Source organism: Natator depressus, chromosome 2, assembly GCF_965152275.1.
Source record: "Natator depressus isolate rNatDep1 chromosome 2, rNatDep2.hap1, whole genome shotgun sequence".
Lineage (NCBI taxonomy): Eukaryota > Metazoa > Chordata > Testudines > Cheloniidae > Natator > Natator depressus.
This window is the reverse complement of record NC_134235.1, coordinates 91,961,637-91,978,703: the sequence shown is the minus strand read 5'-3', so window position 1 is coordinate 91,978,703 and position 17,067 is coordinate 91,961,637. Positions and strand designations below refer to the sequence as shown.

Sequence of the window (17,067 nt, the reverse complement as noted above, 5' to 3'; positions counted from 1 at the left end):
GTAGATGGAAGATATTATTTTCAGGGCTAAGATGTTAATTTTGGCTTTGTTCTCTTGCAAATGACAATCTGCTTTGACACATTTGTAAATAAGGCCTATTTTGTTTTATTGAAAACCAAAACAAAAACTTCCATAATCAGTCTATCATAATTTCCAGAACCAACAATTCAGCACATGGGTTTGTCACCATCTCTCACTTACTGCCACTATAATACATCAGTTGAATGATGCTGCTGTGTTTATGGGCTGGAAGGAAATAGCTTTTGCACTAGAGGGTTGGTTCAAATGGAGAATAATATATTTTTCACCTTGTGGGAAAAAGGAAAGGGCAAAATATTTTATATATGATTCTTGTTTGCATATGAAAACTTTATTTACACTTTGCATTTTGATTCTGGAAGCCATTTACATTATCCTAGGCATTTAATGCTTATCTCCCTCAAATCAACACAAAATCAAATGGCATAATGGCAGGACACTAAAAATACATTAGAAAACCAATAACCCCAACAAGGTTACAATTATATACATTTATTTGCTGCAGAATTTGTAGCCTCAGCAATTCATTATAATGTCTGACATTTATTGTGTTAAAAGAAAGTAAATAGTGTTTATTCTTAAACAGTCATGTTTATTCGCAGCTAATCCAGACCATCAGTGCAGTGGATAAAGATGATTCAGTAGAAGGCCATCATTTTTACTTCGATCTGGCTCGGGAGGCCACAAACAACTCAAATTTTACTGTCAGAGATAATCAAGGTAGTGTCATTCATGTAGCTTTTTAAAAATCCCTTCATGAAATATTCATGCTTTAATAGTGCTCAAATCACCATTTTTGTATAATCGTCCAGCCATACAGAAAAATGTTTGGTGTTAAGTTTGAAATAGGGCAAAAGAGTTATCATGAGCAAACTTTAATAATAATATAATCCAATAACCTCATGTAGAATAGTTCTTTTAGAATCCAAATAACTTTAATCAACAAAAGATAGTATTATAGAAGAGAGAAAAATACTTAGCACAAAATCAAGAAAAATAGATTTATATTACTTAATAGATAGTTAAATATAGTATACGTTATGGGACATAATTTTAACTCCTAAATTGTCACATATTGGTGTTAAAAAAAGAATATTAGAGAGATGCTGTTAATAGAGGTCCACTCTTTTACTCAGTTCAGCAAAAATAGAATTATAAACAGAAGCACATTCACAATTATGTAACTTTGCATCCTGTTACATTTAAAACTGTACGCATCGATTACTGATGACATGATATGAATGACTTCTCTGCATATCCTAATGCTGTACCATTTTGGTATTGATCCAGATGCTTCAAAAGAATGGTCTAGGGGGTCACCAATCGAAACTAATCTGAAGGGAAAACTTAAGTTTAACAGCTGGTGATATTACAGGAAAGATGACCAGTTAAAGTCAGTCTTCTGAGAGTTAGAAGAAGAGCTTCTTTCAAACTCAACTAAAATACACATAACTTATATTGATTTTGCTAATTATTTGAATGTCTGGCTAGGTGAATAAATCAATGGGACTAACTTTTGGAAAGTTCATTCTATAGGAAACTAGTTTTCTTAATGTCTCCAAAAGGAAAGGCAATGTTTTAATACATATTTAAATTTCTGGTTTTCATTTACCTCTGACCCACTGCTAGGAGGTGGAATGCTACGTAGGGTCGCCAACTTTCTAATCACACAAAACCAAACAACCCTGCCACCTGCCCTGCATATTTTTCCAACAAGCTACGTATTTAAAGTGTTTCTAAGCTGAAATGTACCCTGGCCAAAGTAGCAGGAGCACACTTGGCCCCTGTTTTGAGGTTGTGGATGCTCACAACCAAGTTTGTCTGCCCCCTCCCCCCACTTATCGGAAAGCCATTCTTTGAATGTTGAACCTTTTGATTAGCCACTTATACAATATGCTCTACAAACAGCTGGACAGGATGGCAGCTGGTTGCATGGGTCCATTTCAAAAAATCAGTTCATCAGTTTGAATATGGGGTAGGTATTTTCCCCAGTTTTGGGTTTGAACATTAATACAAAGTTCCTTGGTCAAATTCTGCCATCACTTCTGGAATACTTGTATTGAAGTAAATGGAGTTACTCTGGATCTACTGATGTAACACAGAGCAGAATTTGCCCTCCACCCATTAGGTTACCAACAACCACAGATATGCAGACAAACAAAACTGAATGTTTATATTTGTTCATTTGTTTTGCATACTTTGTTGAAAAGCTGATTTTACAAACCAAAGCCTGGGGGTTGTTCTGATCAGCCATATTTATATTGCAAAGTACAGAAGGTTTGGATAAATGGCTCTGTATTAGGCCCATTTTTATATTAATTTACTAAAGAAAATTACTGTATAAAACAGTAATGAGTTGTCCCTGGAAGCTGATTTGCATGGTGCATTATAACTGATGCTTTGTTAATCTATTTATTATAATAATTTATTTATTTTTGTTAAAGTGACAAATATCTGATACAAATACTTCATCTTCTAGATAACACAGCTGGAATTCTTACAGCAAAAAATGGCTTCAGTCGACAAGAGCAGTTTGCTTTCTTCCTGCCAGTCCTAATTGTGGACAATGGAACCCCCTCACTTACCAGCACAAACACCCTAACTGTCAGCGTCTGTGATTGTGATACTGAAGCTAGTGCCCAGTCTTGTCGATTTGGAGCTTTCATGTTTTCCATGGGTCTCAGCATAGAAACATTAGTTGCAGTTTTGGCTTGCATACTAATAATATTAGGTAAGAAAAAATAAGTGAGATGGCTTTAGTATTTATATATGTGTCCCACTGCCCTCTTCTGCTATATGCTAGACTTGATCATTTGAATAGAGGTTCCTTGGTTTGGCTGAGCTAATTATGCTGTTGTGTTTATTGTGTTTCACTGATTACAAATCAAATCGGTTCAGTTTACAAGTAAAAAAAAAAAAGTCTTTGTAACTGCCAGCCCTGAAAATCTGGCCAAAGTGTAGGTGTGTTCCTGTATGCACATCTATCATCAGCTGTCGTAAAGATGTGGAAGGCTAAAATCTTGTCTTAGCACACATAAAACTAAAGCAGAATTTAGCCTTACAGTTGAAATTTAGCTGACAGTTCTACTGATGATGCATGAGAAGGAATAGAATCCAATTCTCTCCACCATAACTGTGTGGTTCTGTAGAGCTAAGATAATTTTTTACTGTTTCTTTTTATTTATTTTTGTCATAAAGGAGGCAGCTATGACTCTGAATACAAACAGAGTTGATCTGATGAATAATAAAGTGACATATTTACATAGTCACTTATTCAAATACAACCATTCTTATGTTACTCTTCCCCTTTCTTCCCTCCCCCCGCGTCTGTTGATACAAATTTAGGAAGCAGAGTGCTAGGCCTGATGTAACATATGCAGTCTGTGCACCTAAAATGTTTCCTCCATTTAGACAGATTCTACTAGTTTGAGATATATTCCCTATAAATATAGGGATAGAGTGTGTTAACCCCTTATGCCTGCACAGGGATGAAGGTTCAAACAAGAAGCTTCCCCTTTTGCCCTGCTGTGAAAGGACTGCTCACAGTAGCAGGCCCTGCACTCCTTGCACTCTGAGTGCAGAAACTGTTTGCTTCTGCTCTCTTCTCAGCCCACCCCCATTCCGAGTAGATCTAGAGCACAAGGGGCAGCGATCTTGTCCGTCCAAACTTTCAGTGTGAGTTTGAGTGAGACTCAAATCCAGACCTTCAGGACTGTAATCAAGTGCCTTAACTCACAAGTTGCCAAACTGTGATGCATCTGCCCCCAAACATGTCTGGACTCGCTCCACAAACACTGCATCAGGAAGCCCCCATTTTGGTCTACAAAATGGAGGTCTTCACACAGTATAACCTCATACATACAGTGCGTGCGAGGCCATGCTGTGCAGAAGTTGTCATTTTCTAGATCAAAATGGCAACCTTGCAGCATAGCCTAGCATATATGATGCATGTGAGGTCACATTTTGTGGAGACCACCATTTTGTAGAGTATAACATTGGGCTCTTGTTGCGGCATTTGTGAAGCAGGTTCAGACATGTTGTCTGTGCAGAGATTGCTGTGCAGACACCAGTTTGGCCATTTGCACCATGCAGCTGTGCAAGTATCCATCTGAGGGACTTGAATGCAGAAAATCCTTATCTGTGGGTAGCAGCCTCATCAAGAGAGCCTCCTCTCTGCTTGAGCTAGTAGGAACCTGTGCTAGGCTTTTCTGAGATGGGAGTCTGCAGTAGGGTGGGGTCCGTATCTTCTTTCATGCCACCCTGAGTACCCTTGTCACTTGAGGATAAAGAATCATTTTGCTGCCCTAGTATCACCATGCAGGGCCTTCCTAAGTCCTGGCCTCATTTGCTGAATAGTGAATTCCTCTTTCAGATTTATGATAAGAGACACAGAGGACTCATTTTTTTACCCAGAGTATCTGCTTCAGCCTCCAGCAGTGAATCTAATGGTGCAGTTATGAACAAAAAACAAGAGTCCAAGAAACATGCTTGAAAATATGATGAGGCTTTCTTTGATTATGACTTCACCAGTGATTTGATCAAGAAAGAAGAAAGGCCAAAATGCCTGCTATAACACAGTGTCACTTAGAGAAAGCATGAAGCTTAAGAAGCTTAAACAACACTTAGAAACCCTTCACATGGAACACACAGACAAACTAAGGATATTTTTCCAGTGTCAGAAAGACAAACTTTCACGTCAACAATTGCAATTCAAAAGAGTCATGTTCATCTCTGACCATGCTCAAAAGGCATCATTTGAGGTGAGTTACCACGTTGCACAGGCCAAGCAGCTTCATACAATTGGAGAAACTTTGATTTTGCCAGCTGCAACTGATGTGATGAACATAATGTTTGGGGAAACTGAAGCAAACAAGCTCAAATCCATACCACTCTCCAACAACACAGTGAAGCAAAGGATCAAAGTGACAGCCGCAGATCAAGAAAACATACTGATGGAGTATCTGAAAAACACAGATTCTTTTGTTCTTCAAGTTGATGTGAGCACTGAGGGTTGTGATGCAAATTTCTTGGCTTTTGTGAAATACACATGAGATGGTAGTTTCTGAAGACATTCTGTTCTTCCTCTTCCAGGACACAAGATGGTGCAAGATGGTTCAATGTGCTGCATGCAAAACAAAAAATTGCGGTGTGATTGCATGGTGGGCTTTTGCACAGATGGAGCTCTGTTTATGGCAAGCCGCAAAGCAGGTGTGCATGCCTTGGTAGAGAAAGTAGCTCCTTTGCTGTGTGAACTCACTTCATGATTCAAAGAGAAAAACTAGCATCTAAAGCTCTGAGTCCAGAGGTATGTGAAGTTTTGCAGCAGGTCTCATCTATTGTGAACTACATCAAGACTCAGCCTCTTCACGTGTGCCTCTTTGCAAACCCATGTGAAGAAATGGAATCCGATCATGATGTGTTGTTCTTCGACAGTGAAGCTTTTTGGCTCTTGAGAGGGAAAGTACTGGGATAATTTTTTGAATTGAGAGACAAGCTGCATGCCTATGTAATGGATTGCAAAAAATACTGAGTTCACTGACTTTTCTGGGTGACCAAAGGAAGATATGCCTTCTTTCCTATGTAACGGACATATCTGGGAAACTGAATTAATTGACAGGTTTCAGAGTAGCAGCCGTGTTAGTCTGTATTTGCAAAAAGAAAAGGAGGACTTGTGGCACCTTAGAGACTAACCAATTTATTTGAGCGTAAGCTTTTGTGAGCTACAGCTCACTTCATCGGATGCATGCAGTGGAAAATATAGTGGGGAGATTTATATACACAGAGAACATGAAACAATGGGTGTTACCATACACACTGTAACAAGAGGGATCAGATAAGGTGAGCTATTACCAGCAGGAGAGCGGGGAGAGGGGCGAGGGGGGGAGAAACCTTTTGTAGTGATAATCAAGGTGGGCCATTTCCAGCAGTTGACAAGAACATCTGAGGAACAGTGGTGGGGGGATAAAAATGGGGAAATAGTTTTATTTTGTGTAATGACACATCCACTCCCAGTCTTTATTCAAGCCTAAGTTAATTGTATCCAGTTTGCAAATTAATTCCAATTCAGCAGCCTCTTGTTGGACTCTGTTTTTGAAGTTTTTTTTGTTGAAGAATTGCCACTTTTAGGTCTATAATCAAGTGACCAAAGAGATTGAAGTGTTCTCCAACTGGTTTTTGAATGTTATAATTCTTGACATCTGATTTGTGTCCATTTATTCTTTTACATAGAGACTGTCCAGTTTGGCCAATGTACATGGCAGAGGGGCTTTGCTGGCACATGATGGCATATATCACATTGGTAGATGTGCAGGTGAACGAGCCTCTGATAGCGTGGCTGATGTGATGAGGCCCTTTGATGGTGTCCCCTGAATAGATATGTGGACACAGTTGGCAATGGGCTTTGTTGCAAGATAGGTTCCTGGGTTAGTGGTTTTGTTGTGTGGTGTGTGGTTGCTAGTGAGTATTTGCTTCAGGTCAGGGGGCTGTCTATAAGAAAGGACTGGCCTGTCTCCCAAGATCTGTGAGAGTGATGGGTCGTCCTTCAGGATAGGTTATAGATCCTTGATGACGTGTTGGAGAGGTTTTAGTTGGGGGCTGAAGGTGATGGCTAGTGGCGTTCTGTTATTTTCTTTGTTGGGTCTATCCTGTAGTAGGTAACTTCTCGGTACTCTTCTGGCTCTGTCAATCTGTTTCTTCACTTCAGCAGGGGGGTATTGTAGTTGTAAGAACGCTTGTTAGAGATCTTGTAGGTGTTTGTCTCTGTCTGAGGGGTTGGAGCAAATTCGGTTGTATTGTAGAGCTTGGCTATAGACAATGGATCGTGTGGTGTGGTCTCGGTGAAAACTGGAGGCATGTAGGTAGGAATACCGGTCAGTAGGTTTCCGGTATAGGGTGGTGTTTATGTGACCATCACTTATTAGCACCGTAGTGTCCAGGAAGTGGATCTCTTGTGTGGACTGGTCCAGGCTGAGGTTGATGGTGGGATGGAAATTGTTGAAATCATGGTGGAATTCCTCAAGGGCTTCTTTTCCATGGGTCCAGATGATGAAGATGTCATCAATGTAGCACAAGTAGAGTATGAGCATTAGGGGACGACAGCTGAATTAATTGAATACATGTCTGCAAGGAAAGAACACCACATCTTTCAGCTGAGTGATCACAACACAGGATTCACGAAGAAAATTGTTTTCGGGAAGAATAATTTGCTGAACATAAACTATGAATCCTTCCTCAAGCTTTGCAAGTTCCTGGCTGACACACAGGTGATGGCTGAGTATCTCAGATGGCTGAAGGACCAGTTTGTATCATTTTTCTCCAACTTGGACATGACAAAGTATGATTAGGTATGAAGTCCCTTTCAATGCAAGGCTGATGCCATTGGTTTGCCAGCAGCTGAAATCAAACAGCACAAAAATTTCCTGTGATCGATTCCTGCAAGGAACATATACTCAGTGTTCTTTCCCAGAGTTCTGAGTCACTGTCATGAGATAAAAGGGAAGGTCCTCTCATGGAACTGTAACTGGACTGGTTAAAAGATAGGAAACAAAGAGTAGGAATAAATGGTCAGTTTTCAGAATGGAGAGAGGTAAATAGTGGTGTCCCCTATGGGTCTGTACTGGGTCCAGTCCTATTCAACATATTCATAAATGATCTGGAAAAAGGGGTAGACAGTGGGGTCGCAAAATTTGCAAATGATACAAAGCTACTCAAGATAGTTAAGTCCCAGGCAGACTGCGAAGAGCTACAAAAGGATTTCTCAAAACTGGGTGACTGGGCAACAAAATGGCAGATGAAATTCAATCTTGATAAATACAAAGTAATGCACATTGGAAAACATAATCCCAACTATACAGACAAAATGATGGGACCTAAAGAGAAAGAGATCATTGTGGATAGTTCCCTGAAAACATCCACTCAATGTGCGACTGCAGTCAAAAAATCTACCAGAATGTTGGGAATCACTGGGAAAGGGATAGATGATAAAATAGAAAATATCATATTGTGTCTTGAATACTGAGTGCAGATGTGGTCTCCCCATCTCAAAAAAAAAAAGATATATTGGCTTTGGAAAAGGTTCAGAAAAGGGCAACAAAAATTATTAGTGGTATAGAACAGCTTCCGTATGAGGAGACATTAATAAGACTGGGACTTTTCAGCTTAGAGATATGATACAGGATGATATGATACAGGTCTACAAAATCATTACTGGTATGGAGAAAGTAAATAAGGAAGTGTTATTTACTCCTTTCCATAACACAAGAACTAGGGGTTACCCAGTGAAACTAATAGGCTGCAGGTTTAAAACAAACAAAAGGATGTATTTCATCACACAACACAGTCAAACTGTGGAACTCTTTTCCAGAGGATGTTGTGAAGACCAAGACTACAAAAGGGTTAAAGAACTTGATAAATCATGGAGGCTAGGTCGGTCAACGGCTACTAGCCATGATAGACAGTGATACAAAACCATGTCCCTATCCTCTGTTTGCCAGAAGCTGGGAATGGGTTCCAGGCGATGGATCACTTGATGATTACCTGTTCTGTTCATTCCCTCTGAAGAACCTGGCACTGGCCACTATCAGAAGATGTGATACTGGGCTGACCCAGTATGGCCATTCTTATGTTCTTATGTATGGTCAAGAAGTACCTCAGAACTGATAGTGCCATTCACGAGCACGTATTTCTGTGAAGCTGGATTCAGCATTCGTGTCCATCAAGTCTCAGTATCGATCTACCATTGATGTCACATCAGAGATTAGATGTGCAATTTCTACCTCACTGCTGGACATGAAGAAGCTGTGTCACAATACGCAAGCCCATGCATCACAGAGAGCATTAAATAACATACTTAATGTGTAAATTCCTTGGATTCCTTGGCTGCTGTGGTGCTTTGTTGCTATCTTAAGTCAAAGGACACAATAAGCCTCAAAATAGGCTCACACAGGCAAATAATTTATGAAACCCTGCAGTAACCACTCAGGCACTGCACTTCCATCTAAATGTAATGCACAGTAATCCCTGCTAGCACTAGAGTGTTCATTTAGCATTCCCTTAGATGGATGCATCAACCCCTGTGAGCTTGTTAAAGAGCGTGTTTCCTATGGTAACATTGGCATAGCACATCATTTGACATGCTACACTTTCTGATAGCATAACATGGGCAAAACACCATCCATCATCCAAAGATGCGGGTCATCAAAAGCAAGGACAACTTTTTCAGTGCCTCCTTATCAGCTACTATCAGAACTATATAAACTCACCAGCACTAGAGTTATTTCACAGATGGTGTGATTTAAAAGACATAAGTTAGGCAAACATAATTGTTTCACTGGAAGTGAAATTTTAATTAAAAAAATGAGTAGAATCTCAATTTAAAATTGAATCCACTGTTACAAAGGGCATGATAACAAAAAGGTGTTACCTTTCTAAATCATGCAGCTATGGCATGAATTGTACTTGTTCTTCAACCCTTCAGAATGCTTCCTAAGAAAACTATCCCCAAAGATGTAGCATCAGAAATGAGAAAAATAATTTTTAAAATGTTCCAATATATTTTTTAAAATAACAACCCAAACCTGTATGGATAAATATTTTCTTAATTGCCTGAGTTTAGCTAAAGAGGTCAAAATAAATGGGAACTATTTCTTCTTGTCTTAGAACTTTGTTTTAAATTGTTGAAAGTGAATACAAAGTCATCTTAAGGAAGCCCTACATATTTTCAAGTGAAGCATATCATGAGAAAATAAACACTTTATTTTACCCTCATTACACAATAAAACCTCTGCTAGCCTATTTTGTACAACAAAGGGTGGGATATCACTAATCACAGGAGAGCTGTGAGGCTTGAAAATGAAGACTATGGGCCTTATTCTGATCTCAGCTTCAATCTCCTGGGTCCAACTCACAGCAGTTGGATCTAAGCCACCCTACCTGTACCGGGACATTTTCTGACTCTCAGTCTGACCTTCTTGCTATTTGCCTTAGATAAATGGACTGGGGCATATGATCTGCTATTAATTAATAATATTAATATCTATTCGTATCAATTAATATCTGCAGTATTCAAAGTATTATCTCTAGCAATTATATGGAAGTACAAAGAATATTGCAGTAACCTTATCTATTTAAATGAGGTAAAACTGCCACGTTTCTAAGTACCACAAGTGTACTGTGCAATATTGTGCTTTGGATAAAGAATTGTTGTTTCCAGAATTGTCAATCAAATTTGTTTGGTTTATTTTTTAAGCTTAAAACTGAATTCAGTTTTCAGCTCTAATTAGTTACAAATTGAAATCATGCATCGTTTTGGATCCCATTGTGTATTTGAAATGGACCCTTCAGTTTGGGATGAAGTGAGCCAGGATTTGGTGCAGGGAGGGTGGCAGGGGGGAAATGAATGCTTATTTTTAAAAAAAATAAACAAATGGAAAATCTTTTCTATCTGAGCCAGTCATTCTACAATCCAAGCTTTTATGTCAGTTACAAAGAAGGCATTCTTACAGACAGAGCTTGCTGGTGCACATATATGAGGTACAACTTCCCCAAAATCTTATTTCTCAAATGTGCAAGACCAGCTACTAGAAACTATTGGGTCAGATGCTCACCTGCTTAGCTTAGGTTCATTGAAGTCAATGGAGTTGAACCAATTGACACCAACTGAAGAGGATCTAACCCAATAATGTTACTTTTTTATTTCCCAGCCCTTCCAGTAGTTTTGATCTGGGAGAAGGAAATGAAATTTTGAATGGAGCATTGATATATTATGTAATAAAACGAGTTTCAAACAGCACAAGTAACCCATGATTCCTTCACTGCTTCAAACTCTCATTGGCCAAACAAATTGCTCCATTTCCTTAACCCATTTTATAAATCCCTTTGTAGCCATTTCCCCACCAAAAATACTACATCTTGCAACCATAAATCCACAAAAATCACAGCTCTACAAATCCACCTAGATTGCTTGAGTTTGCATATGCTTCAACATTAGGAAGTTTTATTACCCTTAAGACTTTCCAAACACATAAAAAGTCTCTGATTCTTTTCTTTTTTCTTTTTTTTTTGTGTCAGTGTTTTTTTTGGCAATGCTGGTTTTAAGGCAACGGAGGAAGCAGTCCCTATTTCCTGACAAGCCTGAAGAGTTCAGAGAGAACATTGTCAGGTATGATGATGAAGGAGGTGGAGAGGAGGACACAGAGGCTTTTGATATTTCAGCACTCAGGACTCGTACTGTTATGAGAGAGCACAAGTCTAGAAGAAACATCACAACAGAAATCCAAAGCCTTTACAGACAATCTCTGCAAGTTGGTCCTGACAGTGCTGTGTTCAGGGAATTCATTTTAGAAAAGCTTAAAGAAGCTAATACAGATCCTACTGTTCCACCATACGATTCCCTTCAGACATATGCATTTGAGGGGACTGGCTCACTGGCTGGATCCCTCAGTTCTTTAGGATCAAGCATGTCAGATGTGTATGAGAATTATGATTACCTTACTGAGCGGGGGCCAGACTTTAAACAACTAGCATGCATGTATGACCCCATTAAGAGTGCAACAGATTAGCAGCCACTAGGGGCCACATTTTCAAAAGTACTCAAATCAAAATCAAGTCTGGATTTGAAAATGAGACCAATTTAAGCATCAAAAAAAGTGGCCAGGTTTTCAAGAAGAGCAGCTGAAAAGGATAGTGGATGCTGAGAACCTTTTGAAAATCTGCCTGTGAGCATCACTCTGAGAAGCGTTGAATGCTCAGCAATTTTGAAAGTCAGATTTTATTCAGGTGCTTGTATACAAGCTGCACTTCTTTGAAAATCTAGTTCCAATGGTGGGTGCTTAAAACAGGTCCCACAAGTACAGGAAAAACAAAACAAAAAAACTATGGTTCCTGGAAATATTCGACCTAGCTTAGGCTTTACAACTATTTTCAAAGTTAAGGCTGACTTGTAGGGTTTTTTTGTTTATATTAATTAACCAAAGTTAAAGCTTGCATATTTGTATTATGTTTGGTAATATAAATTCTATTGTATAAAAAATGTAGACACCAGAAATATTTTAAATGATTGCCATAAACACTTACAAAGTCCTCTATTTATTTTTTTAGCATAAAATTAAAGCAAGTACTGTTTTTAGCTGTGTAGAAATAAAGGCCTGTTACAGTCAACATTTATTCACTATTAAATTTGAATTTTTATTAAACTGCTGGGAAGTGTGTTAAATTCCTAATTAATTTCTCAGTTAATGCATTCAAAAATTATAAAAGACAAAAAGTATTAGGTTCAAGTTTGAATCAATATTCAACTTAAATAGAGTAGTATCATCCATGTTACATTTTACTGTGCATAGCATCAAATACAATTCACATTTTGGCTTTTCCCCTTTTATTAAGAGCTTAAAAGATGACTGATTTCCCAGCACAGATATTTTTTATTATGGAATATAAAATTAGCTTCAGTACTCAATTTTATTGTAACAGTATTAAAGATCTTTAAAATGCTAAGCTGATGTATATAAAACTTGATGTATAACATTAGATAATAAGATAATAAAACATTTTAATGTTAATCCAGTTCTTCAGAAAATGATCCCACATCATACTGAAGGAATCGAGTCAGACTTCAAAATTAATTTCCCACTGTATTTTTTACACAGTCTGTCGGGAGTATTAAATTGTCTCAGAACTATTCCCTTTCACTTATCTGTATGGTGGATCAACAGAAATTTAGTGTTCTAAAAACCATCAAATATATTCAAATGCTGACTAAGAGAGGAAGGGTCTGCCTTATATTTATTCACCATTTTTTTCCATTAGCTGTTTATTTTACAGCATCTGCAACATGTAAGCAATTGAAACATTTCAACAGCTGAAAGCTGGCATCAGGAAGAGGAAAAGCAATTAGCTTTTTTGTTTAAGCTCTCAGGTAAGCTCCACTGAATTACAGAAAGCTAGGCAAATCTTATACAAGAAATGAAAATGCATGAAGTATAGCAAACATCACAGAGCTTGTACAATTATTTGTTTATTAAAGAAAAACAAGGGATGTAGTCTAAGCAGAAAGATGCCAGTACAGAGACACTTTAAATACCTGCAAGTTAAAAATAAAACACATGAGAAAGTAAGGGAATTAGGACACAAAGGGGTGTGAGTCCAGAGAAGAAAAACTATGGATGCTATTTGTTCTTGAAACAATATTATCAAGCATGTGACTAGCAGCCGATGAACCAGCACATGTATAATGGGGAAAAGTTGTGGGTTTTTTTGTGAGAACAATGCTAAGTACCTCTATAGAAGAGTTGTCACAGAGTAACTTTAAGATGCATGTCAGTTAAGCATTGCAATAATAGATCAAATGCTTGTATTCAATGGGATGCAGACAAATGTGACAAAAAGGTTTCTAGTTAGATAATATTGTGCATATGAATCATTAGCTCCATGGAAAAGAATGGGAATGAGACAACACATGAGCTTGTATTTGTTTGTTTTGTGGGATGGGAGTGTGACGGGGTATATACAACCCACACAGATGAGGAAAGCACCAGAGTCCCTCTGCGTGGGGCTAGTTCCACCCCTTGGTCCTGCCAACCATGTATTGGAGGGAGGTGACCTTTAAAAAGGAATAAACTGCAGTCAGCTGAGAGGAGAGATCACCCTCAGAAGGAAACTGCTGGAGCAGCTCCACGGGGGGAACTCCCATCCAGAAGATCTCCACTGTGACCCTATGAAGAGTCCAGCAAACTCCCAGGGCAAGCATGACAGCATGAGTCTAATTCAGGAGCCCAGCCAGAGGGACTCCTTGAAAACTATTGCACAGATGCTGTACTTTTGGACTTTTTCCATTTGAATGGCCCTAGTAAAAAGTTATTTTGGGGTATGCCGGGGCATTTAACTTTCCTTATAATCCTCTATCAGAAGGCACTTAAGAAGGTCCACAAGGGGGAGGGTCCTCTTGCAAGAAGTAGAAAAACTGGGCCCTCTGCATGAACCATCCAGTGTAAACAAGTGGGTGTAAGGAGTGTCTTCCACCATCTGGGAGAAAAACGTAAGGGAGATCTTTTACAGGGAGTACATACCAACATCCAGATTCTGAAACCGTAAGAGGTACCATACTCCACAATTGGTCCCATTGTCTTTAATTGAACCCCCTGTGGAATGGAATAGCATTCATTATGAAGAAGGATGACAGCCTCTGCATCTCAACATGGATTGTGAGAAAATGATCACTGTTCAATTGTTCAGACAGGGGACTAGGATACAATCCATGTTTATGCTGATATTGCCTTTCATCCTGCTTGAAGTTGTGTTCCATCTATCATCCAGTTTGAGTGTATATTCATGTAATAATTACAAAATTATTTAACTGTGTCCTATTGGTTCATTGTGTTATATATCTCCTCCTAGTACAGGAGTGGCCAACCTAAGCCTGAGAAGGAGTCAGAATTTACCAATGTACATTGCCAAAGAGCCACAGTAATATGTCAGCAGCCCCACATCAGCTCCCCCACCCTGCTCCCAACGCCTCCCACCCACCAGCAGCCCGCCAATCAGCACCTCCCCCTCCCTCCCCGCACCTCACGATCAGGTGTTTTGTGGTGTGCAGGAGGCTCTCAGGGATGGGTGGGAGGAGCGAGGGCACTGCAGGCTCAGGGTAGGGGGTGGGAAGGGGTGGAGTGGAGGCAGGGCATGTGGCAGAGCCAGGGGTTGAGCAGTGAGCACCCCCCCCAGCACATTGGAAAGTTGGTGCCTGTAGCTCCAGCTCCAGAGTCGGTGCCTACACAAGTAGACACATATTAACTTCTGAAGAGCCGCATGTGGCTCTGGAGCCACAAGTTGGCCATCCCTGTTCTGGTAGCTGCTTCACATGAAAGGATAAGAGACTACTACTGTTACCAGCTAAAGAAATTACTCCTTTAGCTCAAGTGATAGAGGACCATGCTTCTAGACATGAGGGTCCTGCAGTTAAATTCCACAGTAAGCAGCCGTCATTGTAAGTTGGCACTGGAGTGGATTTCAACAAGATTTCCGATAATGAGGCCCAGTGTCAATCATGTGGACACATCTTTATATATGATTAAAAAAAATCAGCAAATCACTGGTCTGATCAATTGTAACAAATCCTGTGTTCCTATATTGACATGATCAAACATTATATAAGTAAACCACGTTTAGCTTGGCCAAGCAATGACCAAAGAGGGATATTATTAGAAGTCTACAAATATAAGAATGTAAACACCAAGAAGAGACAGGAATTACTTAAATAGATGAAAGGGATATATAATAAGGGTAATGGGATAAAACTAATAAAGAGAAAGTGTAGGCTGAATACCAGGAAATAATTCCTGATTGTGAGATCTCTTACGCTATGGAATGTTACGTTCACAGAACAAACAAAGAGAAGTTAGATAAAAACATAAATACTCTTGATGGAAAAGTTGCAACTTAACCCTATTTCTTATAATCCAGAATGATAACACATGAAAACACAAAAGAGACAGAGCAGGCTTCCCCCTAAAGCAGAGATGGACAACTCACCCCACCATTTTCTAGGCTGTCTCTTTCCATAATAAGTCTGATTGCATGCTTTCTTACAGAGCCCCCTATCCTGCAAGCATGAACAGGAAATCACCCCCACTCAAAGCAATAGTTTGCAATTCCAACTTAGTCATCAAAACACCACATGGAATAGTCCTCCTAAGGAAAACCTCCATTACTTAGGTCCTCTACAATCAGACTGGACAATTCAGTTGAATAGGTGCATAACAAACAATACTTCAATGGCAGGGGGTCATTGATTCCTAGTCTGGGGTTCGTGACTCATGGGAAGATTATAAACATGTTTCAGAAGAATCATGACCACTTTCCCATTCTTCATGTCTCTAAGGGACATATTCTTTTGTAACATAGGGTAACAATTTGGAAAAGTTTGAGAACTGCTGAACTAGAGGACCTAATGATAGGTCTTTTCCACCTCTAACTTCTGATATTGTAGTGATTTAACACTTTGGTATATAAGAAATACTCTTATATTTTGAATATAAGGAAATACAGGCTATCTGTAAACTTATTATAAATTTGGTATAACAAAGCAATGTGAAGCAAAAGTTATGTGTTAACACATTGTGACTTATGAGTCATTGTTATGATTCAAGGGGGGGAAAAGTCTTGCTCATTCACTTCCCAAAAAATATTTCATTTGCCTTCATTTGCATTTCAAATTGTATTTTTATGATCAGAACACTGAGAAACTCTTTCTTGGTTGCTGCTAAAAATAATCTTAAGAATATTATTCTGGGTCAGACCAATGGTCCATCTAGACCAGTATTCTGTCTTCTGACAGTAGCTGGTGCCATGTGCTTCAGAGGGAATGTACAGAACCATGCAATTATCAAGTGATTCCTCCCCTGTTATCCAGTCCCAACTTTTGACAGTCAGAGTTTTAGGAACACCCAGAGCATGGGGTTGCATCCCTGACATTCTTGGCTAATTGCTATTGATGGACCTATCCTCCATGAACTTCTCTAATTCTTTTTTGAACCAAGTTATATTTTTGGCCTTCACAACATCCCCTCAGAACAACTTTCACAGGCTGACTGCATTGTGTGAAGAAGTATTTCCTTATATTTGTTTTCAGCCTGCTGCCTGTTAATTAATTGTGTGACCCTTAATTCTTGTGTCTATGAAGGGATAAATAATACTTCCCTATTTACTTTCTCCATGCCACTCATGATTTTATAGACTATTATCATATTCCCCTTAGTTGTCTCTTTTTTTAAAGATGAACAGTCCCAGTCTTTTTAATCTCTCCTCATATGGAAGCTGTTCCATACTCCCAATCATTTTTGTTGCCCTTCTCTATATTTTTTTTCCAATTCAAATACGTCTTTTTTTGAGATGGGGCAACCAGAACTGCATGTAGTATTCAAGATGAGGGCATATTTGGGATTTATATATTGGCATTGTGATGTTTTCTGTCTTTTTATCTCTCTCTTTCTCAATAGTTCCTAATATTCTCTTAACTTTTTTGACTGCCATTGCACA

The 17,067-nt window shown here is 39.0% G+C and overlaps 1 protein-coding gene across 7 annotated transcripts in view; it reads left to right on the top strand.

Moving 5' to 3' along the window:
- LOC141982516 (cadherin-19-like) overlaps positions 1-14,199 on the top strand; it is a 175,583-nt gene extending 161,384 nt beyond the window's left edge. For 4 of the 7 annotated variants that reach the window (XM_074944697.1, XM_074944698.1, XM_074944701.1 and 1 more), the window contains 3 exons: positions 642-759; positions 2,519-2,770; positions 11,107-12,071. In XM_074944697.1, the coding sequence (XP_074800798.1) occupies positions 642-759; positions 2,519-2,770; positions 11,107-11,597 (861 nt within the window). In that variant the 3' untranslated portion in view covers positions 11,598-12,071. The other 3 variants (XR_012638105.1, XM_074944700.1, XM_074944702.1) reach the window with 3 other exon arrangements.
- Positions 14,200-17,067: the final 2,868 nt, after the last annotated feature.